This window comes from Macaca fascicularis, chromosome 9 (assembly GCF_037993035.2).
Source record: "Macaca fascicularis isolate 582-1 chromosome 9, T2T-MFA8v1.1".
Taxonomy (NCBI): domain Eukaryota; kingdom Metazoa; phylum Chordata; class Mammalia; order Primates; family Cercopithecidae; genus Macaca; species Macaca fascicularis.
The window spans coordinates 133,886,456-133,911,225 of NC_088383.1; the positions used below are offsets into that span (position 1 = coordinate 133,886,456).

At 42.7% G+C, this 24,770-nt stretch overlaps 1 protein-coding gene across 2 annotated transcripts in view; it reads left to right on the plus strand.

Moving 5' to 3' along the window:
• Window positions 1-671: 671 nt before the first annotated feature.
• Window positions 672-24,770, plus strand: part of ZRANB1 (zinc finger RANBP2-type containing 1) — a 71,643-nt gene continuing 47,544 nt past the window's right edge. The window contains exons 1-2 of one of the 2 annotated variants that reach the window (XM_045361725.3): window positions 933-1,077; window positions 24,375-24,549. In XM_045361725.3, the coding sequence (XP_045217660.1) occupies window positions 24,509-24,549 (41 nt within the window). In that variant the 5' untranslated portion in view covers window positions 933-1,077; window positions 24,375-24,508. Of the gene's footprint in view, window positions 1,078-24,374; window positions 24,550-24,770 lie in introns of both variants that reach the window. The other variant, XM_045361726.3, reaches the window with a different exon arrangement.

Here is a 24,770-nt window from a genome sequence, read left to right on the forward strand (position 1 = left end):
TAAGAAGGTTGGATTTTCCCAAGACTAGCGCCAGTAAGTCGTGGAGGAGAGCAAGACGCAAGGTCTCCATGACTTTTCATGGCGTGTCTATCTACGTACGCACACATGTACCATGCACAGAGCAACGAGAAATATACACATACATCCATATACACGGATAGCCCCAGCAAAGGCAGGGGTAAAAATCGGACACTGCAAAACATAAATTTAAAAAATCAAACCATCACAAAGCACCTAGAGCTTTGTCTTCCCTGGTGTTTTATGAAGAGCTTCAAAGTCCTTAAGAAAAAGTAAAGCAGCATTTGGGTTATACGTAGATCGCTTAGGCTACGTGAGACCTGGGGGTTAACTTAAAACTCCGGCGCATGTGTCGCAGAGACGAGGCAAAGCGCGCCTCCAGACACTGACGAGGACGCCCTCCGGGCCGCCGTCAGCCCGCGCCCCCGAGCGCCACGCACCCCACGGCGGTCCGGCACCCTCAGGCCCACAGCGGTCCGCGGAAGGGAACCAGCGCGGGGCCAACGCGCGCCACCGACTCACAATCGAGGCCGCGCTCCGGCTGACGTCACCCTCTTTCGACCCGCCCCCTGAGCCCGGAATGAGGCGGCCGCTCATTGGCTGCGCCGCCGGCGGCCTCGGGGCCAATGACAGGGCGGCGAGCGTCTGGGTCCGGCCTTGACGTTGTGCCGCTCGCCGCGGGGTTTATTTGGCTCCGGGTCCCTCGGCTGCCGCCATTAGGGGTCCGCAGCCCCGCGGCCGCCTCCCACACCTCACTGCCCCCGCCCCCCGGGGCTCCCCAGCCTCCGCGCCTCCTCTCCGCCCCTCTACCCCGGCCTCCGGCAGCCAGGAGCCGCGCGCGGACCCGCGGAGACCATGTCCTGACTGAGGGGAGAAGGCGGAGGCGGCAGCAGCGGGGCGGGCGGCGGCGCGGAGGGAGGCGGAGAGGGGACGGGCTCGACTCGTCGCCGCGGGCTGCGCGGGGAGTCGCCGCCGCCGCCGCCGCCGCCGCCGCCGCCGCCAAGCGCCCGTCGGACGGGGAGGAGGAGCAGGAGCTGGAGGGGGAGCCGCCGCCGCCAGGTAACCGGGCCCTGGGGGGCGCCCCACCGCGGCCTGCCGGGTCCCTCGCTTCCAGGCGGCGCCCAGGTTGCTGGGCCTCCCGGGCTGCCCGCCCGCCCGGCACCCCGGGGGCGGCCGCGTCGCAGGCGCGGGGAGGGCAGGGGCCCGGGCCGCCGCTGTCGGCCCTTCCATCTTAGGCGCTCCGGGTGCGGGGACGGCCCAGGGGCTGTGGGAGGGCGGGTCCGCCCAGCTTGTTTACCGACCGCCGGCCGGCCGCGGCTGGACGCCGTGCGGGTCCCGCCGCCGCTCTTCCGCCAGATTTCCCCACAACTTCTTTTCCTGCCGGAGACGGGTTAGCTAGTGGGGTTTCGGTCCCATTCCGCAATAGGCCGTAAACACTTGGGTCCATCGCCACAAGTTGGTTCTGGTCTCCAAACTTGTGTTTCAGTCCCTCGGCCACTTGCTTTCCACCTCCTGCGGTGGCCTCCAGTTGCCATTTCTAGGAAAATAAAGGTGGGGGACGACGAGGCGGGTGGGGAGGAGGAGCTGGAGCTAGTGGAAAGATTCGTCTACCCCTTCTGCTCTAAGTAACGAGTGTTCAGTGCAAGGATCTGTTTCTTCTCTGCTGTGGTTTGGTGCGGGTCATTTCACAGACAAAAGAACTGTAGTGAATGCTGGCATTAAGCGCAGGGAACAGGCAGTTTAGGTTAAGCCTGGAAGTTTGAACCGGCCCATTATCTTTGAGGTACACTAGTGTTTTGAAACTCTCTTGCTGAGAATTGTGTATTTCCGTCAGTTGATTACCCTTTTCTATAACTCCGTAGACTGTCGATTTAAGCGCCGCCCCATTTTACCAGTATTTTGGTTTCACCGTGTTTATGATGATGTTAATAAATCTAATATGCAAAAATACCGTTTTAGGAACACAATTCGAGTTTTTTTTTTTTTGAGACGGAGTTTCGCGCTTGTTGCCCAAGCTGGAGTGCAGTGGCGCTATCTCGGCTCACTGCAACCTCCAGCTCCTAGGTTCAAGCGATTTTCCTGCCTCAGCCTTCTGAGTAGTTGGGACTACAGGAATGCACCACCACGCCCGGCTAATTTTGTATTGTTAGTAGAGATGGGGGTTTCTCCATGTTGGTCAGGCTGGTCTCGAACTCCCGACCTCAGGTGATCCGCCCGTCTCTCGGCCTCCCAAAGTGCTGGATTTAGGCGTGAGCCACCGCGCTTGGCCTGAGAGAAATCTTTAACTCTGGGACCTATTCTGTAAAGAGTGATTTCTTTACCTGTGTGTTTTAGTTAACATCACTTGTGCAGTATCCAGCAGTACCCCTGTTTTGATCAAACATGGATGACTCAGTGTACAAAACATAAACCAGGGGAAACCATAAGGAATTTTGATCTCGCCTTGTGCCAAGGCTCTTGGGAAAGTCATCTGAACTATGGGAGAAATAAAGCTGGATTTTGTCTCCTTGTTATTATTTTGAGTTAAATGAAGTAATTCTAAAAAAATTTAGAATCCTCTTGACTTTTGGCTCTAAAGGTAGGCAGGCTCTTTATACTAAAATTTCATAACATTGTTTTTATTGGGCTGTTGGGGGTTTACGAGATAGTAGGACAGTAATGACACATTTTGCTCTTTTGAGGAGGATGTTATTTGAATGTCATGAAGGATTTTATTTCTGTTGCTGTTTTAGCGCCTTTTATTAATGCCTCAGAGCATTGGGACACCCATTTATTTACTCTTGAAATGTGCTTGGGTATGATGAACTCATTCATAGTAATATATTTTAAGCTCGTGGCCTTGATCCATGTCTGTACGCTGATAGGGGTTATGGCATGTCACATTTAAAGTCTGAGGATTAACATAGTTTTGGAACTCATGATCCAGTTGTACAATATTTGAGGGAAATTGCTTCATATGTGTAATTGATACAGTGAGAGCTTGTTCATGTGCTTTATAATAAATGTAAACTTTAAATGTGAATTACAGAAGTAGACCACTGACCTGGCCGGTGGCTCTTGCCTATAATCTCAGCACTTTGGGAGGCTGAGGCGGGCGGATCGCCTGAGGTCAGGAGTTCGAGACTAGCCTGGGCAACATGGTGAAACCCCGTCTCTACTAAAAATATAAAAAAATTAGCCGCGCATGGTATCGTGTGCCTGTAATCCCAGCTACTCGGAAGGCTGAGGCAAGAGAATCCCTTGAACCGCGGAGGCGGAGGTTGCTGTGAGCCGAAATCGAGCCACTGCACTCCAGCCTGGGTGACTGAGCGGGACTGCATTTGAAAACAACACAAAACAAAAGTAGACCACTATTAATTTGGTTCAGGTTTTTTTTTTTTTTTTTCCCTCCTCCTCCTCCTTTTTTTTTCTTGAGACGCAGTCTCGCTCTGTCGCCCAGGCTGAAGTTCAGTGGTGCGATCTTGGTTTACTGCAAGCTCCGCCTCCCGTGTTCACGCCATTCTCCTGCCTCAGCCTCCTGAGTAGCTGGGACTACAGGCGCCTGCCACCACGCCCGGCTAAGTTTTTGTATTTTTAATGTCACGGGGTTTCACCGTGTTAGCCAGGATGGTCTCTATCCTCCTGACCTCGTGATCTGCCCTCCTCGGCCTCCCAAAGTGCTGGGATTACAGGTGTGAGCCGCTGCGCCCAGCACCCCCTGCCTTTTTTTGTTTTTGAGACCTAGTCTCATCACTCTGTTGCCCAGGCTGGAGTGCCGTGGCGTGATCTTGGCTCACTGCAACCTCCCCCTCCCGGGTTCAAGCGATTCTTTTGCCTCAGTCGCCCGAGTAGCTGCTGGAATTACAGGCGCGTGCCAACACGCCCGGCTAATTTTTGTGTTTTTAGTAGAGATGGGGTTTCACCATGTTGGCCAGGCTGGTCTTGAGCTCCTGACCTCAAATGATCATCTACCTGCCTGGGCCTCCCAGAGTACTGGGATTACAGGCGTGAGCCACAGTGCCTGGCCTGATTTGGTTCAGTTTTATTATTTGGGCATTGCTGCTTGCCTCTTCCTTTCCAATAATATTCTCTTGTATCTGGGCTTTGTATACTTATCCTCTCATTGATTTGGTATTTGATTTGGAATATTTGTGCTCCATTTATGCTTCGGGTAAATGCTTGCACATTTCAACACTCTTACCCCTCACATCACAACATAAGGACTTACAGAAAACTCCTTTATACAGGCAAAATAAAGTTCAAACTTCTTGGTGTGGTGGTCAAGTTTCTCTGTAGTCTGGCACTGATCCATTCTTTAGTCCTAACTCTAATTTCTTTGAGAATCCCTAACTCTAGCCACACTAACTTGCTTGTTGTTCCTATGAAGTCCTTCCTCTTGGCCTTTCTTTATGCTATTCTTTCTGTTTGAAATCCTCTCTGCTTGTATTCATGGAGACTGTGTTCTGGGCCAAGAGAGGTCCTGTCTCTAGAGAAGTCTTTTTTGACTACTTTAACCCCAAGGGCTCTATTCAGTCTTCTCTTGTGTGAGACTTTCTTTCCTTAGAATATGCTAGCCTTGATTTCAGTTTATCTGTTTATGTTTCTATTTTGCTTCCCAATTAGTGTTTTAAGACCTCTGCCAAATGGGTATAATTCTATACCCAGTATCTATCTGTGGAGACAATATATTCAACAATGAAATATGGATACATGGTCTGACAAAGTATTTTTGGTTATAGAGGTATTCTAGGATATGCAGTTTGTACTGTAGTTGGTGTTTCTGGGACTTTGATGGTTTATGAGACAAATATTTGAAATTATGGCTGTCTCTTTAAAAATTTGGTTGGTATGTTTATATCTATTATCGCATACTTCTTTGCCTATAGAGGATGTTCGACATTTTGATAGTGTTTGTGTCATTAAAATAAAAATTAAATATCATGTTTTTCTGGTTTACTTCAGATTTGGGTCTGGGGCAGTTACTTGGGTCTTGGATGCTAAGTTTGGCCATTCCATATTGTATGGAGGTAACATTTAGCATCATGGGAAGGAGAAAATCTGTAGCCTCAGTTTGTATTCTTAACCTCAGATGTTGGCAGCATGTGTCACTGATGATAAGGCAGATGAGACAGGAGAATATGTGATTCACTACTGCTACCTGTCAACAGTCTTGGATGAAAAATTAGCCGGTCCACAGGATTTTTGTATACCAAGGATAACACATGTAATTATGTAGTACATAGGTGAATGCTGATGCATTTGGAAAATAGGTGTGTGTGTTTCTCTTGTGTGAGTAGGAGATATGGTGTTTTATGGGTACACAGTCTCTTGACACTAAACCATCTTGACTTACCTACTGCATCTATGTGGAAACTTGTCCTCTTTCTCCAGTTCAGTAAAATATTTTTTCCCTTGAAATTGATTTTTAGAAAGTATATAAAAACTCATTTTTTCAAGTGTCAGAAAGCTTTTAGCATCATCGAAGTTAAAATGACTGTTGATAAACTTTTCAGAAATACTAGGCATTTTTACTTAGGCTACTAGATTTGTAAAAGGCATTTTCATAGAATTACACCAGTGATTTCACTACCTGAAAAATCTGGATCCGTAAGCATTCTTTGCTTTTTGGAAGGGTGGTATTTTGGTTAATTCCATGAAGTTTTTGACAGGAGCCCTAAGTTTGAATTTTAAAATGGGGGTTGGCCAGGTAAATTGAATATAAAGTTGATATTTTTTCTGCTGCCTAGTTAATTAGATTAAACAAATTTTTTTTTGAGACAGGGTCTTGCTCTGTCTCCCAGGCCAGAGTGCCGTGCTGATCATGGCTCACCAAACTGTCCTCCCACCTTAGCCTCCCAAGTAGCTGGAACTACAGGTGTGCACCATTGTGCCTGGCTTTTTAAAGAAATTTTTGTAGAGACAAGGTCTCCCTATATTGCCCCCAGGCTGGTCTGAATTCCTGGGCCCAGCCAGTCCTCTTGCCTTGGCCTCCCAAAGTGCTGGGATTTATAGGCATGAACCCCTGAGCCCAGGTTAGATTTTTTTTTTTTTTTAATAGGGTCTCACTGTTTCCCAGGCTGGAGTGCATGGCATGATCACAACTCACTGCAGCCTTGGCTTCCCAGGCTCAAGCTATCCTCTCACTTTAGCCTCCCCAGTATCTGAGACTACAGATGCATGCCACCATGCCTGGCTAAATTTTTTTTTTTTTTAGATGGAGTCTCTCCCTGTCGCCCAGGCTGGAGTACCATGGCACGATCTCTGCTCACTGCACCCTGCACCACCTGGGTTCAAGCGATTCTCCTGCCTCAGCCTTCAGAGTAGCTGGGGTTACAGGCACGTGCCACCATGGCCAGCTAATTTTTTTGTATCTTTAGTAGAGATGGGGTTTCACTGTGTTGGCCAGGCTGGTCTCGAACTCCTGACCTCATGATCTGCCTGCCTCAGCCTCCCAAAGTGCTGGGATTACAGGCATGAGCCACCTCGCCCGTCCTTGCCTGGCTAATTTTTGTGTTTAGTTGTGGTGAGCCACTGCGCCCGGCCCTAAATATTTTAGTAATGAAAAAAACTACTACCCAGGTGTGGTGGCATGTGGCTGTAGTCACAGCTACTTGGGAGGCTGAGGTGGGAGGATTGCTTGATCCCAGGAATTCGAGTCCAGCCTGGGTATTAGTTTTTCACACTGCTATAAAGAACTACCAGCCGGGCGCGGTGGCTCACTCCTGTGATCCCAGCACATTAGGAGGCCTAGGTGGGTAGATCACAAGATCAAGACCAGCCTGACCAACATGGTGAAACCTTGTCTGTACTTAAAACACAAAAATTAGCTGGGTATGGTGGCACGTGCCTATAGTCTCAGCTGCTTGGGCTGCTGAGGCAGGAGAATTGCTTGAACCCCGGAGGCAGAGGTTGCAGTGAGCTGAACTACATCTGTAACTCCAGCACTTTGGGAGGCTAAGGCGGGTGGATCACGAGGTCAGGAGTTCGAGACCAGCCTGGCCAACATGGTGAAACCCTGTCTCTACTAAAAATTCAAAAAAATTAACTGGGCATGGTGGCGTGCACCTGTAATCCCAGCTATTTGGGAGTCTGAGGCAGGAGAATTGCTTGAACCCAGGAGGTGGAGGTTGCAGTGAGCCAGGATCGTGCCACTGCACTCCAGCCTGCCTTGGAAGAAAAAAAAAACTACCTGAGGTTGGTAATTTATAAAGAAAAGAGGTTTAATTGACTCACAGTTTCTCATGGCTGGGGAGGCTTCATGAAACTTTTAATCATGGTAGAAGGCGAAGAGAAAGCAAGCTCCTTCACAAGGCAGGAGAGAGAGTGAGCGGGGGAAGTGCCACGCTTTTAAACTATCAGATCTCCTTAAAACTCACTCAGTATCACAAGAACAGCATGGGGAAACCACCCCCATGATCCAGTCACTTCCTGCCAGGTCCCTCCCTCGACACATGGGAATCACAATTAGCGATGAGATTTGGGTGGGGACACAGAGCCAAACCATATAGCTGGGCAACATAGCAAGACCCTCTCTCTTACAAAAAAAAAAAGAATTTTTGTTATTTTTGTTGTTCACATATTGAGGGCAAACTGTCCCCCTCACTCCTGAACTAACACACCCCAGTTTTGATTTTTCATCCTTTGTCAAGTCAATTTTTAATGTGGGTGGTCTCTTTTTTTTTGAGACGGGGTCTTGGTATGTTACACAGGCTGGTGTCAAACTCCTCAGTTCAGCTGATCCGCCCGCCTCGGCCTTCCAAAGTGCTGGGACTGCAGGCTTGAGCCTCCGCTCCTGGCTGTAATGTGGGTGGTTTTAATTCATATAAATAAAAAATACTTGAATGCATAAGATACTAATTGGAATCACTTGCATATCTTTCCAATTTTTTCTAAAAAAAAAAAAAAAAGCAGCTTCATTGAGGTGTATTTCATATACAATAAAATTCACCCCTTTAAAATAAAATTCACCGCTTTAAAGTATACAATTCAGTAGTTTTTAGTATACTTATAGAGTTGTACAGCCATTACCAACCACTATATAATCCTGGAACATTTTCATGACCCCAAAAAGAAACTCTACTCATTAAGAAGTCATTTCCCCCTTGCCTCAGCTCCTGGCAACTACTAATCTACTTTATCTCTCTAGATTTGCCTGTTCTGGATATGTCATAAATGGAATTGTACAATATATGACCGTTTATGTTGCTTTTTTCATTTATAATGTTTTCAAGGTTTATGTTGTGGCATGTGTCAGTACTTCCTTCCTTTTTATGGCTGGCTAGTATTCCATTGTATAAACAGCATTTTGTTCATTCATTGATTGATGGGCATTTAGTTTTTTTCCACTTTTTGGCTATTATGCTGCTGTGAACATTTGTACAAGTTTTTGTGTGAATGTAAGTTTTTAGTTTTCTTGGGTATATACCTACAGATGGAATTGCTGGGTCATGTGCTAATTATGTTTAACCTTTGAGGAACTTTCTGCCTCTTTTCCAAAGTGGTTGCATCATTTTACTTTGTTTTTAATTTGAGACAGAGTCTCACTTTGTCTTTCCAGGCTGGAGTGCAGTGATGTGATCTCAGCTCACTGCAACCTCTGCCTCCTGGGTTCAGGCGATTCTCATGTCTCACCTTCCTAAGTAGCTGGGACTACAGGCACGCACCACCATGCCTGACTAATTTTTGTATTTTCAAGTTGTATTTTTTTAGTAGAGACGAGGTTTCGTTATGTTGGCCAGGTTGGTCTCGAACTCCTGACAGGTGATCCGCCTGCCTCGGCCTCCCAGAGTGCTGGGATTACAGGCGTGAGCCACCGCACCCGGCTCATTTTACATTTCTGCCATCAATGTAAGTTCCATTTCTCTACATCCTAATCAGCACTTGCGATTGTCTTTTTTTTTAAATTGTCATTCTAGTGGAATGGCATCTCCTAGTTTTTATTTGCATTTCCCTGATGACTAATGATATTGAGCATCTTTTCGTGTGCTCATTGGCCATTTGCATATCTTGTTTAGAGAAGTGTTTATATCAAGTGTTTTCCTCATTTTTCATTTGGGTTATTTATCTTTTTGTTAGTGATTTTTTGCAAGAGTTCTTTATTCTGGATACAATTCCCTTACCTATATTTGCAGATATTTTCTTCTGTCTGTGGGTTGTCTTTTCACCTTCTTTATGGTGTTCTTTGAAACACAAAAGTCTTAATTTGATGAAGTCTAGTTACCTATGTTTTCTTTTGTCACTTGTGCTTTTGCCTAACCCAGGGTCGTGACAATTTATGTTTTCTTCTAAGAGTTTCTTAGTTGTAGCTCTCAAATTTAGGTCTCTGATCATTTTGAATTGAGCTTTGCGTATAATTTGAGGCAGAGGTCCAACTCAGTTTTTTTGCATGTGGCTGTCTAGTTGTCCCTGCACCATTTGTTGAAATACACTTAGTTTTAGCAGTGCACAGTCATGTATAGCTTAAATGTTCTGAGTAATGCATTGTGAGGTGATTTTGTCATTGTGCGAACGTCATAGAGTCTAGACAAAACCTACATGGTGTAGCCTACTAGCAGTAGGCCATGGGTTGTAGCCTGTTGTTCCTAGGTCATAAACCCTGTATAGCATGTTACTGTATTGAATATTGTGGTGTTTTTCTAACACAAAGGTAAGTGTTCATGAGTGTAAACGTAAACATACAAAAAGCACAGTAGAAATATAACGTAAAAGATTAAAAAAAAAAATAGTGCACCTATATAGGGCACTTACCATGAATGGAGCTTGCAAAACCGGAAGTTGCTCTGGGTGAGTCAGTGAGTGAGTGATGAATGAATGTCAAGGACGTACTATACACCACTCTAGACTTTTATGGACAGTGAACACTTTGGCTACACTAAATTTATTTAAACATTTTTCTTCAAAAATAAATTAATCTTAGCTTATTGTAACTTTTTAACTCTATAAATTTTTAATTTTTAAAAAAACTTTAGACTTTTGTAGTAACACTTAAAACACAAACACATTGTGTAGCTGCACAAAAATATTTTCTTTCTTTAGATCCTTACCTTATAAGCTTTTTTCTATTTTTAAGCTTTTTTTTGTTAAAATCTAGGACACACATTAGCTTAGTCCTACACAGGGTCAGGATCATCAGTATCACTGTCTTCTACCTGTACATCTTGTCCCACTGGAAGGTCTTCAGGGGGCAATAACATGCATAGAGCTATCATCTATGATAACAATGCCTTCTAGAATACCTCCTGAGGGACCTGCCTAGGGCTTCTTTACAGTAGACTTTTTTTTTCTAAAGTAAGTAGGATTAACATTGTAAAATAACAATCAAAAGTATAGTAAACTGGTAACATACTTATTATCATGATCAGATATTATGTACTGTATATAATTTTACATGCTACACATAGCTAGATTGCCAGCACAGTAGGTTTGTTTACACCAGCATCACTACAAACGTATGAGTAATGAATGTGTTGTGCCATGACATTATGATGGCTTTGATGTCACAAGGCAAATTTTTCAGCTTTGTTATGTAATCTTATGGGACCACTGTCACATATAGTCTGTCTTTGATTGACACATGGTTATGCAGGCCATCACTGTAATTATTCTCAACTGTAAGTTGATTTATTGCAAGGCAGGATTCCCTGGATATATGAAGAAATTATCCCTATTCTGCAGCAGAAGGAAAGGGTCTCTCTTAGTGTTGCACAGTAAAAGGTGGAACAATACACTTGTGTGTGGAATTCTGAAGACATCACTTCTGTGATTTTTAAACCACTTCTAAATCCTTTCCTCTTTTGTTTGTGGTGGGTAATTACTGTCACTTTTTGGTATTTAATTGAGCTAAAGTTTATAAACAGGCACTAGTTCAGTTTTCAGAACTAGCTAAACTTTTTGTGGAATACTGTCTTTTGATAACAGCAGAATATTAAGTTTCTTTTTATTGACTAAATGATTAATAAGCAATGGTTACATGCAGATACTGTTTAGGGACATAATGAATTTTTCACAGTTGAGTGTTAGAAACAAATCATAATCCAGTAAACTAAGAACTATTTTAGAAGTTTGTTTTGAAGTGGTAAAAAAGGAATTAAAGGTCTGGCGCAGTGGGTCATGCCTGTAATTCCGGCACTTTGGGAGGCCGAGGCTGGCGGATCTCTTGATGCCAGGAGTTGGAGACTAGCCTGGCCAACGTGGCGAAACCCCATCTCTACCAAAAATACAACAATTAGCTTGGGCATGGTGGCACATGCCCATAATCCCAGCTTCCTGGGACACTGAGGCATGAGAATTGCTTAAACCTGGGAGGTGGAGGTTGCAGTGAGCTGAGGATCGCATCACTGCACTCCAGCCTGGATGATAGAGCAAGACTGTCTCGAAAAAAGAAAAAAAGTAAAAGGACTATATTTAGCATGAGATTGATGTTGGTCAGGGTGGGCTTTACTGAGGTGGGAACATTTGAGCTGGTCCTTGATGGAGGAGTACCAGATTTCTAGGTATATAAAACTGGGTAAGAAGGGGAATAGGAGTAGGCAAGCGTCTTGTTACGAGTGAAGGCATGGAGACATGAAAATTACATGTCATCTTTAGGGACTAGCAGAGGTTGCGGTGTAGCCGAAGCATGCGAATGAGGTTGGAAAGGCACTCCTAGCACTTGATCCTCACCTTCCCCCCCGGGGCTGGGAATTAGAGGGGAGTGATCTCCGTTCACCTTCCCCCTGGGGCTGGGAATTAGAGGGGAGGAGTGATCTCCATAAGTGTGGGTCATCTTTACAGATGTGAAGAGCCATTACCCATCCCTCCCCAACTGTGCAACTGTAAGTGTGTATTGGGAAGATATGTCAGGGATATTTGTGGTATATATTAGAAGTGTTGAAGGCATTGTTTTCATAGAAATTATTTTAGCAAATTTTTTTTTTTTTTATTGGGCATCTGCTGTGTGATTTGAAGTTGCTTAGGATTTTCTGAAAGATTACATAAAATACTGTTGAAAAGATGATTGCATATAAAACATAATGTGTTCAATATTAAGTGTGTTAGAAAGCACATATACTAGATATTGGGATACACCTGTGAACAAGACAGTCTTTGCTGTAATTGTGTTCTATTTACACTCAAGTGTGGAGAGACAAATGCAAAAAGAAATGTCAGATAGTGATAAGTGCTATGCAGAAAATTAAAGTAGGGTGATGTGATGGAGAATGCCTGAGTGGTCAGAGAAAATCTTTCTGAGGAGGTGACATTTAAACTGAGATCTCAATGACAAGAATGACATGTGGAAAATCTGGGGAAATAACATTCTAGGCAGAGGAGATTTCTAATACAAAGCCCCTAAAGGGAGAATGATCTTGACTTGTAAAAGGAACAGAAAGAAAGTCACCTTATGTAAAAATTTGTAAGTAAAGCTGGGGAGTTTTAATTTTATTCTCTGTAAGGATGGCGGATAGAGTGGAAGTGCTATATCACTTAATCTCGGCAGTAATCGAAGTGACAAATAGTGGTGGCTTGGAATAGGGGTATAGCAGGGGAGTCTAGAGTGAAGCAAATTTGTGGGGACTTGTTTAGGAGGTAGTATGAGTGGTAGCTAGCTAGTCTGTTTTGTAACCTGATAATCTTGGGCAATGTGTTTATAATCATGGAAGGTTGTGGTGCATTAGCGAGGGGGCACTAGAGTCAGAACTGGGGTTCACTTGCTAGCCTGTGACCCTAGATGAGATGTTTCACCTCTCCTGAAGGCACAGATTCTTTTTTTTTTGTGACGGAGTCTCACTTTGTCACCCAGGCTGGAGTGCAGTGGCGAGATCTTGGCTCACTGCAGCCTCTACCTTCCATATTCAAGCAATTGCCTCAGCCTCCTGAGTAGCTGGGATTACAGGTGCACACTACCACACCTGGCTAATTTTTTTTTGTATTTTTGTTAGAGCTGGGGTTTCACCATGTTGATCAGGTTGATCTCGATCTCCTGACCTTGTGGTCCACCCACTTGTGCCTCCTAAAGTGCTGGGATTACAGGTGTGAGCCACCGCACCTGGCCGACACAGATTATTATTCATAAAAATGGAGGCTGGGCGCCATGGCTCATGCCTGTAATCCCAGCACTTTGGGAGGCCGAGGCGGGTGGATCATGAGGTCAGGAGTTTGAGACCAGCCTGGCCAACATAGTGAAACCCTGTCTCTATCAAAAATACAAAAATTAGCTGGGTGTGGTGGCACACGCCTGTAGTCCCAGCTACTTACGAGGCTAAGGCGGGAGAATCACTTGAACCCTGGGAGGCAGAGGTTGCAGTGAGCTGAGATCTGCCATTGCACTCCAGCCTGGACAACAGAGCAATACTCTGTCTCAAAAAAAAAAAAAAAAAAAAAAAAGGAGATGTGGGGTACTTTAGGAGGGAAGGTACCTGAGTATTCAGTGAAGTTAGTGTTCTTCACCTAAAGCTCCATACAAAACTTAAGTTGATGTTATGTCAAGCTAACAGGTGTTCATGCTATTAATTATAGGACTTGGGTTTTGAAGTGATCAGTTTTAGCTCTCCACTTAAAGATAAGTAAGCCATTATTGTCCCTATTTTTTCAGATGAGAGGCTTGGGTCCTAAGGATTTGGCTAGTATTTCAGATGTAAGAGAGGGAGAGGGACTCAGACTCACGTTTTGGAAGTGCAGTACATTTCCTTCCTTCTTTTCCTTCGTTTTCCTTCGTCTTTCTTTCTTTCGTGGACTCTCGCTCTGTCGCCAAGGCTGGAGTGCAGTGGTGCAACCTTGGCTCACTGCAGCTGCCTCCTCTTGGGTTCAAGCAATTCTCCTGCCTCAGCCTCCTGAGTAGCTGGGATTATAGGCACCCACCACCACGTCCAGCTAATTTTTGTATTTTTAGTAAAGGTAGGGTTTCACCATGTTGGCCAGGCTGGTCTCAAACTCCTGACCTTAGGTGATCCGCCTGCCTTGGCCTCCCAAAGTGCTGGGATTACAGGCGTGAACTACCATACCCGGTCCGGTACCTTTTCATGTATGTGAGAGAACTAGGTATAAATATCAAGAGATGAAACTGGTTTTCTGTAGTAAAGTACATTTCTATGCTTTAGTGAAAGATAATATATTATTAAAGGGAAATATTGTAGGATATTCTTGATATATATATTTGGAAGAGTAGCTGAGAAGATACTTAAAAGATTAATTGTGGCTGTGTGCAGTGGCTCATGCCTGTAAACCCAGGACTTTGAAAGGCTGAGTCGGGAAGATTGAGGCCTGGAGTTTGAGATTAGCCTGGACAATGTATGAGACCTTGTCTCTAATAAAAATTTAAAAAATAACTTGGTGTAATGGTGGGTGCCTGGAGTCCCAGGTACTCTGAAGGCTGAGGTGAGAGGATCGCTTGAGTCTGGGAAGTTGAGGTTGCAGTGAGCCGTGATCATGCCACTGCACTCTAGCTTAGGCCACAGAGTAAGATCCTGTTAAGAAACAAAAACTGGTCGGGCGCGGTGGCTCACGCCTGTAATCCCAGCACTTTGGAAGGCCGAGGCGGGCGGATCATGAGGTCAGGAGATCGAGACCATCCTGGCTAACATGGTGAAACCCCGTCTCTACTAAAAATGCAAAAAATTAGCCGGGTGTGGGGGTGGGCGCCTGTAGTCCCAGCTACTTGGGAGGCTGAGGCAGGAGAATGGCGTGAACCCAGGAGGAGGCGGAGCTTGCAGTGAGCTGAGATCACGCCACTGCACTCCAGCCTGGGCGACTGAGCGAGACTCCGTCTCAAACAAACAAACAAACAAAACAAAACAAAACAAAAACCAGCCATGAAGGGCTTTTTATGCCATCTTAAGGATATATATATAATTTTTGGAGACAAGATTTTGCTTTGTCTCTTGGCTGTAGTGCAGTGGTGTGATCATAACTCACTGCAGCATTGACCTTCCGGGCTCAAGTGATCCTCTCACCTCAGCCTTCCGCCTAGCTGGGACTACAGGCGTGTGCCACCATACCCGGCTAACTTTATAACAATGTTTTGTGAAGATGGAGTCTCACTATGTTGCCCAGGCTGATCTCAAACTCCTAGGCCTCCCAAGGTGCTAGGATTACAGCAGTGGTTCCTACCACTCCAGCCCTGTGTCCTTTTAAATACTTTCCATTATTATTATTTTTTGAGACAGAGTCTTGCTGTGTTGCCCAGGCTGGAGTGCAGTAGTGTGGTCTTGGCTCACTGCAGCCTCTGCCTCCCAGGTTCAAATGATTCTCTTGCCTCAGCCTCCCCAGTAGCTGGGATTACAGACGCCCACCGCGACTCCCGGCTAATCTTTGTATTTTTAGTAGAGACAAGGTTTTACCACATTGACCAGGCTGGTCTTGAACTCCTGATCTCAGGTGATCCACCCACCTCGGCCTCCCAAAATGCTGGGATTATGGGTGTAAGCCACCGCGCCCGGCCTAAGAATACTTTATTTTTTTTAGAGCAGTGTTAAGTTCACAACAAAATTGAGCAGAAAGTACAGAGAGTTCTCATATACCTGCTGCCCCCATGTTTTCCCCACTGTCTACATCATTCCCCAGGGTGGTATATTTGTTAACAATTAATGAACCAGCATTGACACATAATCGCCCAAAGTACGTAATTTACATTAGGATTCACTCTGTTTGTAGATTCTATGGGCTTTGACAAATTTATAATGAAAAGTATCTTTCATAATAGCACACAGTGATTTCACTGCTCTAAAACTCCTCTGTGCTCTTCTATTTATCCCTTCCCTCTAACTCTTGCAATCCACCTGATCTTTTTACTGTCTTCATGTTTTGCCTTTTCTAGAATGTTGTATAGTTGCAATCATTCATTATGTAACTGTTTCAGGTTGTCTTTCACTTAGTAATATGCATTTAAGGTTCGTTTATGTCTTTTTGTGGATTTATAGCCCATTTGTTTTTAGAGCTGTATAATATTCCATTGTCTGAATGTGCCACAGTTTATCCATTCACCTACTGAAGGACATCTTGGTTCTTTCCAACTTTCTGCAATTAGAAAAAATTTCCCACACTATACGGGTGTAAAGGTTTTTTTTTTTTTTTTTTGAGATGGAGTCTCGCTCTGTTGTCCAGGCTGGAGTGCAGTGGTGCAGTCTTGGCTCACTGCAGCCTCCGCCTCCTGGGTTCAAGTGATTCTTGTACTTCAGCCTCCCAAGTAGCTGGGTCTATGGGTACCTGCCACCACACCTGGCTAATTTTTTGTAATTTTAGTAGAGATGGGGTTTTACCATGTTGGCCAGGCTGGTCTTGAACTCCTGACCTCGAGAATCCACCCACTTCGGCCTACCAGAGTGCTGGGATTACAGGTATGAGCCACTGTGCCTGGCCAAGATTTTGCAGTTATAAATGAATCTGCTGTGAAATCCATGTGTAGATTTCGGTGTGAACATAAGTTTTCAACTCATTTGGGTAATTAGCAAGGAGTGAGATTGCTGTATCACATGACCAAAGTACATTTTTGTGAGAAACTGCCAAATTGTCTTCCAAAGTGACTGTACCATTTTGAATTTCCACCAACAGTGAATGAGAGTTCCTGTTGCTCCACATTCTTGACAGCATTTGGTAGTGTCAGTGTTTTGGATTTTAGCCATTCTAATAAGTATGTGGTGGTATCTCATTGTTTTAATTTGTAATTACCTAATGATGTATGGTGTATTTTTGTATTTTTAGTAGAGACAGGGTTTCACCATGTTGGCCAGGCTGGTCTTGAACTCCTGACCTCAGGTGATCAGCCCACCTTGGCCTCCCAAAGTGCTGGGATTATAGGCGCGAGCCACCTCCCCCGCCCCCGCGTTTGAAAAGATGTTCAACATCTTTTCATATGCTTATTTACCACCTATATATATTGTTTGGTGAAGTGTCTGCTCAGATCTTTTGCACATTTTTCAGTTGAGTGGTTTTCTTATTGTTGAGTTTTAAGAGTTCTTTGTATATTTTAGATAACAGTCATTTATCTTTTGCAAATTTTTTTTCTGATTTTTGGTATTCTCATTGCCTTGATAGTGTCTTTCACAGAGCAGAAGTTTTAAGTATCAGTGAAGTCCAACTTAATCAGTTTTCCTTCTTTTTTTTTTTTTTTTTGAGATGGAATTTTACTCTTGTTGCCCAGGCTGGAGAGCAATGGTGCAATCCCGGCTCATGCAACCTCCGCCTCCCAGGTTCAAGCGATTCTCCTGCCTCAGCCTCCTGAGTAGCTGGAATTACAGGTGCGCGCCACCACACCTGGCTAATTTTTTTGTATTTTTAGTAGAGACAGGGTTTCACCTTGTCGGTCAGGCTGGTCTCAAACTCTTGACCTCGTGATCGCCTGCCTCGACCTCCCAGAGTGCTGAGATTACAGGTGTGAGCCACCGTACCTGGCCGACAGAAATTAAATTCTGAATGAAGTAGCATGTTCGTAGTTCTTGCAAACGTCGTTTTATTGTTTAAATGCTGGATTGACGTGTATTTTTGGAGTTAATTGTTCCATTTCCATACATGTTTAAGAAAACTGGTCTTTCATCCAATTAGATTGCAGGTTCTCTGATCACAGGGACAGTGTTTTGTCTAGTTATATCTTTCCATATTTCTGAGCGCATGGTAAATCTTTGGTAAATGTTGCTCTAGGTTGTTACATTAGTTTTGTTTGGGATTGTGATTTAAGGTACCTGATTGACCTAGGATGTCTCAAACTGTGTAAAGGAGCTATGCTCTAAGATAGGTTCTAGTGAAGCTCAAGACTTATCTGTATTACTCCTCCTCACTTTCTTGTTATGATTGAGGAGCTGAAGTGTTCAGATAGAGTAAGTATGTAAAGAGCTAGAGCTCCTCCTGAGATGATAAGATGAACAGAAAGAGCATTAATATTGTTTCATGCTAGATTTGACGCAATATAAGTTAACTTTTTTCTTCTAGATCTTCTTTCCTTCTAGTCAGTGGATTGCTAATTGTCTAGTGGTTTAAAAGGAAACAGAATATTAGAGTTGTAACTTTTATTACAGTTTTTTCTAATGTAGCCTTGACAGATTAAAATGTAACATTTAAATTTGTTATATTTTGAAGACTTAGGTTTGGTTGGAATGAAGTTAGTTGTAGCTGTAGAGGGTTGTCACCTCAGTTAATTAAGGCATAGTGCTGATAAGGCCAAGGTCACCCTGGCAGGTGTTATTTAATTTTACTTTGTCCAACTTATCCACAAATTCCTAGGAAGTGTACAGTATGTTTAGTTCAAATCTACTCATTTGATACAGATGCTATAGATAATAGTGACCTCTTTTTATAGGAATGCCAGCTCATTTTTGATATCTAATTATTGATTATTTACATACAATTTCACACTAATTTAGGACTTTTAGAAGATAATGATTGCAAAAGATTTGTACTTGTGTTATTGTCATAGCTAGATTTGAATAGTTAACCAGTGTATGGGTTGCCACAGTGCCAGGTTTGTTTTAGGATGGTAGACTTTCAGAGCAGTGACAAAAGGAACAAACTTTTATTGAACAGTTTTGTGGCTCTTAGTAGTCTAATCCCTTCAATTTGTAGATGGGAAAACTGAGGCTCAGAAATACGAAATTTTGATTAGGAATTCAGTTTTGGACATGTTAACTGTGAGATACTTGTTAAACATTCAGATTGAGATGTCAGGTGGGCAGCTGGTTTTACAAATCTTGAGTTAGGGGAAAGATCCAACTTGGAGATACAAAATTTTAAATTATCACCAAATAGCTGATATTTAAAGCCCAGGGATTGACTAAGGTCCCCAGAGTAGTTAGAGGTTAGAGAGAAGAGGACCAAAGCTTGGGGCACTTGGCTTTTTAATTCAGAAACATAAGGAAGCCAACAAAGAAGTTTGAGGAAGAAAAGCTACTGAGATTGGAGGAAAACCAGGAGAATGTCTTGGAAACCATGTTAGATCAGTATGTTTAATTGTGGATTATAGAACCAGAGAGCTTCAGACTAAGTCATTTAACAAATAATTTAGTGATTGTTGTATTTTGCCTAAGAGTTCTTTTTATTTCAAATGCTGAACTTGTAGAGGCAAAAGTGTTTAATAATTTTGGGGATTCAATTACAAGTTACTTATTTTTTAATGGGGCTAGAATGTGAAGGTGCTGAAGTCACTGCTTGCTGTGTACTATTCTAGATATTTGTTGATGTAGTTCTATACTTAAGTATGGACCTAACTGGTGTGTTACAAAATGAGGGAAAAACAAATGTAATAGGTTTTGCTCAGTTTATAATCTGGTCAAGGATATAGGAAAACATAATAAGTGTATCAAACATGAATCTTAGTCCGAAAACTCAGATGGAAAGAAGGTACCACATTTGCTTTCTTTAAATTAACTTGATTTGAATACTACTTCTTCGGCAAGAAATTCAACCTCAGTCATCCTTGGGGCTCCCTCTCCTCATGTTCTTGGAAGGCCTGGTGTCATATGGTTCAGATTTTGCCTGCATTGGTTATAGTATTGTCTTCCATTGTCCTCCACAAGGTTCCATCAGGTTCTGTGGCTCTGCCACCAACTGTGGGCCCTAGTGCCTGTGACTTGACACCTAGTTTATATCTAGCAGACACTTTTTACTGAGGTCTTGCTGCCATGGAGTTGATTCCATCCTCTCTAGAATTTCTTCTGAGATTGCTCACAAGGTCTACTCCTTTCTTTCATCGAGTTGTTCAACATGGTCTCTTCTTGGGTTTTACTAAACACAAGGTGCTGCTCTACCTTCCGTGCCACTGGAATCTCTGAACAAAGGGTTTTGAAAGCCTGGCTGTTTGACTGGAAATCGAAGGGAGGGATGGAAATAGAAGGGTGTGAGTGACATAGGAAAAACATGAATTAGTGTTCCAAAAACTAGCCCCAAGAGGAAATATAAAGTGCCAAATGTCAATAAGTATGGTTGCTTGGAGTGTGCTTGGAGTGATTTGAAAACTTCATGAAGATGAGACTTGAACTGAGCCTTAAAGAATGTAGAATTCATTATAAATGATGGTGTCTGTTGTGCTTCTGTATCTAAGGCAGTACCTTCATGTGTATATTGTTGGGTGGTGGTGACACATGCATGAGTCAGGGGCGTGTGTGGCATGTTTGGGAGTGAGTGTGTGGTGTGTGTGTTTGTTACAGGAAGGAGATGAGAGTTTCTACTGTTGCAGAAGAGCCTCAGAAAGAGAATTGTGGAACAATCAGCTGGATGGATTTAGAAAGGGAAGATGCTTACAAGGCTTTGATAGTAGTTCTGACCTGAACTGGAAAAGGATTGATGGCAGTGGGAATGAAAAGGCAGTAATTGGGTAGAAACCGCTAGAAAGAATCTGTGGGGAGAAGGCAGAATTTAAGGTGATTCTGAGTTCTCTGCTGAGTGCAGAGGTATTAATAGTGTCATTAATGGAAACTGGAAAAGTCAAGATAGAAGTTTGTTGTGAGAAGAAGATAAGGAGTTAAATAGATGATTTGATAACCTGTTGGAGCCCTGAAATGAGGTTAGATTTGTAGATAAAGGGTTTACCATATCATTGATCTTCACGATCCTGCTCTAGACTGGTTGTTTTTCCTGTTGACTATTGTGAAGAAGACAGTGATGAAAGAATAACTGATGAGAAAAGAAGAGATGAGTATGTGCGATATTTTGGCTTAAGTATTTAAAACTTTTTTATTTACAGAAATTTTATAATTCAAAATTACTTTGTAACATTTTAAAAGCCTGAAAATTTAGCATGCTTGGAAAATCCTTTTTAGTTTTAGCTTTCGTCTTTATATCCCCAAGACGTTCTCTGAGCATTTGTAAATCTCCACAGGTTTATATTAATAATCTCCACAGGTTTATATTAATAAGCTAATATTTATATTAATAAGTATAAATTTGTATTAATAAAGCTAATAAAAATCTTTAAGGCTGCTTTTTTTTGTTGTTTGAGATGGAGTTTGCTTTGCCGCCCAGGCTGGAGTGCAGTGGTGCAATCTCTGCTCACTACAACCTACATAGACCCCCCGATTCAAGCAATTTTCCTGCCTCAGCCTCCTGAGTAGCTGAGTAGTATAACTTCTCATCATTTGAAACTACTGGCAGTTGAGCTTATCTCAGTTTGTTTCTTGAGTTTGCACTTGAAGGGAATTCTTTCTTTCTTTCTTTTTTTTTTTTTGAGATGGAGTTTCGCTCTTGTTGCCCAGGCTGGAGTGCCGTGCCACAATCTCGGCTCACTGCAACCTCCGCCTCCTGGGTTCAAGCGATTCTCTTGCCTCAGCCTCCTGAGTAACTGGGATTATAGGCACCCACCACCATGCCCAGCAATTTTTGTGTTTTTGGTAAGATGAGGTTTCACCATGTTGGCCAGGCTGGTCTTGAACTCCTGACCTCAAGTGATCCACCCACCTCAGCCTCCCAAAGTGCTGGGATTACAGGCGTGAGCCATTGCGCCCAGCCGAGAATTATTTCACTTCTTCAGTTCTTCATATTGTTTAGTAGATGGTTGGGGAAATTTGTAGTGTAGCTACAATTTTGAGGAATTGACTTCAGTATAAATATAATTCTTATACAGTGTTTAGTATTGTTTCACAAATATTAAACATGACAGTATAAAAAATGTTCAATTACGTAAGTCCCTTTCCACCGCCTGCTATTAGTACATACACCATAATACTTGTGCACTCTTATTATTATCTGAATTGGAAAGTATATAATTAAAAACAGTTACGAATTTAGTACTTGTAAATTTAGCACTAGTAAATGGTTGATATATTTAAGAGACATTATTCATTCTACAGGCAGAGCTTGATGCACAAATGGATTCCTGGTCTCCTTGGTCCACAGGATGGAAACTGTTGGTATTGCATTTGAACCAAGGAATATTTGTCTTAAGAGTAGCAGTTTTGTCTAGTTCTCCTTAATGAAGGCCCAGATTATGTAGATTTTATTGTGGTTTTATTTTACCAATTAATTGAAATTTGAGTCCTTGGATAGAATTTGCAAATCTGCTTTGCATGCAGAATTAAACTTGTAAACTAAATTTACTTGGGTGTATGAATGTATTTAATACTTAAAGTGATGTTTAGTAAGTTTTATTTCAAGGTAGAGTATTAATTTTAGAGCTGGCTACTTTGGAAATAATTTTATGTACTTTTTGGAATGTTTTGACATCTGGAAAAAGTATCCTCTGTTAATTTCTTCATAGTACTGCAAAAAAAAAAAAAAAAAGACACACACACACACACACACACACACACACACACACACACACTTCAGTTGATGTTATCCTTACTCTTTAGTTCTGTTTACTAATTACCACAGGTAGAAATAGCTGTCTCAGATAATCTTCAGTGAATTTTTTTTCTTTTTCTTTTGTGTTTTTGTTTTTTTGAGACAAGGTCTCACTCTGAGTACAATGGTATGATCATGGCTCACTGCAGCCTTAACCGTCCTGGGCTGAAGCGATCCTCCTGCTTCAGCTTCCTGAGTAGCTGGGACCACAGGCATGTGCCACCACCCTTGGCTAATTTTTGTATTTTTTTGAAGAGATGGGGTTTTGCCATGTTGCCCAGGCAGGTGTCAAACTCTTGGATTCAAGCAAGCCAGCTACCTAGGCCTCCTGTGCCGGGATTATAGGTGTGAGTGCCCAGCCACTCTTCAATAAATTTTACCTTGCAGTTGCTAAACAACATTCCTGCAATGTTTCAAGTTCCCTTAGAGTGAAGACTATACATCATTACATTTTTTTTCTTTGTTTTTCCTTGAGACAGTCTTGCTCTGTCATGGCAGGCTGAAGCACAGTAGCACAATCATAATTCACTGTGGTCTTGAACTCCTATGCTCAAATGAGCCTCCTTGGCCTCCTGAGTAGCCGGGACTATAGGCACAGGCCACTGCACCTGGCTAATTAAACAAGAATTTTTTTTGTTTGGACGGGTGTAGTGGCTCACGCCTGTAATCCCAGCTCTTTGGGATGCTGAGGCAGGTGGATCACTTGAGGCCAGGAGTTTGAGACCAGCCTGGCCAACAAGGTGAAACTCTGTCTCTACTGAAAATTAAAAAATTGGCTGGGCATGGTGGGATGCTCCTGTAGTCCCAGCTACTCAGGAGGCTGAGGCAGGAGATTCACTTGAACCCGGGAGGCGGAGGCTGCGGTGAGCCAAGATCGTGCCACTGCACTCCAGGTTGGGTGACAGAGCGAGACTGTCTCAACATCAACAAAAATTGTGTGTGTGTGTGTTTTTTTTTTTTTTTTCCTTTTTTGTAGTGATGGAGTCTTGCTATGTTGCCCAGGTTGGTCTTGAATCCTGGGCTCAAGTGATCCTCCCACCTCATTCTCCCAAAGTGCTGGGATTATAGACTTGAGCCACTGTGCTTATTATCTAATATAAGGCACATCTCTTAAAACTCTTGAGCTTGGTTTTGGTATTGCTCAGTTACCTGGATTTTCAGAGGTTGGTGGGCTAATTAGGCAGCTATCTGTCCATTATTTTACCAGGCATTTATGACAGTGATTATTTTTTATGGCAATTTTTGGTTTGTTTTTTAAATCAGCCTAGACATTTAACTATATTATGCCAGTATATTAGTTACATGAAGATTAGCTAAGATAACGTAAGGTTATGGGCTGTTTAGTTGGGCCTACAAACATAGTAAGACTTATCAAAACAAGTATGGATTTTGAATGTGAATATTTTAAAAGATATATTGAAATTACTTAGAGTAGCCCTGGATATATGTTCATTATGGATGGCATTTATCTTGTTAATAAGTTTCTACATGCTCATTTTAATTTTCGGTAGCATGAGCAAGTAACTTATATTTCGTTCCTGAGAAACTAAAAGAATCTGCCTGAGGAGTATGAAAATTGCCATTAAATCTGTATTGTCTACTTTCTGGATGCTTATATGATTATAGTTCTCTGCTCTTCCACACATTTTTGGGCTGCTATCAGGTTGTAAGTAATCATTATACAAACTAAATTTAAAAATTTAAGCAAGATAATTTTATATTCCTTGGATCAGGGAAAAAAATGCAGTTGCTGAAGGTGGTTTCATAGCTAAATATAAGCAATTATTTTGCTTTTTCTACTTTTTTGGATTTTATCATCTTTTCCCTTTTAGTAATAGAAGTAATACAGGTAGGAATTAACTTAGCACTGCCAAATTAATGGTAATATTAGACCTTTGTACACAGCACAGGATTAAGGTTATATAGAAAAATGTCTCATCCGTGTTTAATTTGGCTGACCAGCTCAGTTGATTAGCCAGTTTTATTGTTCTGTTAAATTAAAATTCTAAATATAGTTGTCCATTGTTCAAATAAATGAGTAGGGTTAAAATAGAGAATTGATAAAAATAAAGCCTTAAAAAACCTTTTAGCTAAAGTAGCAGGCTTCAAGTGAAATTCAGTTTTGGTCTCCTTTACAGGAATAGCTATTCACAGTCAGACAGAACCACTTATCACGTTTTGCAGTATCTCCTGAGGAAGTCAGAATCTGAGCCAGCATGAAGACGGAATCTTGTCTTCGATCTGATTTGCAAACCGTACTTTTATTCTAATCATGTGCAAGGTGGAGGTTATAGCGTGGGAACTAAAATCTTAGTAAGTGTGGTTTTTATTTTAGCTATTAAATAGTGTATATTCTTATAGTGATTTTTTTTTCTTCTTAGCAGAGTTCACACTATAAATGGTGTATGGACTTGGCAGGCAGGAACATAATACAGTATACTTCAAAAGTGAAAGATTTAGGCCAGGCGCGGTGGTTCATGCCTGTAATCCTAGCACTTTGGGAGGTTGAGGTGGGTGGATCATGAGGTCAGGAG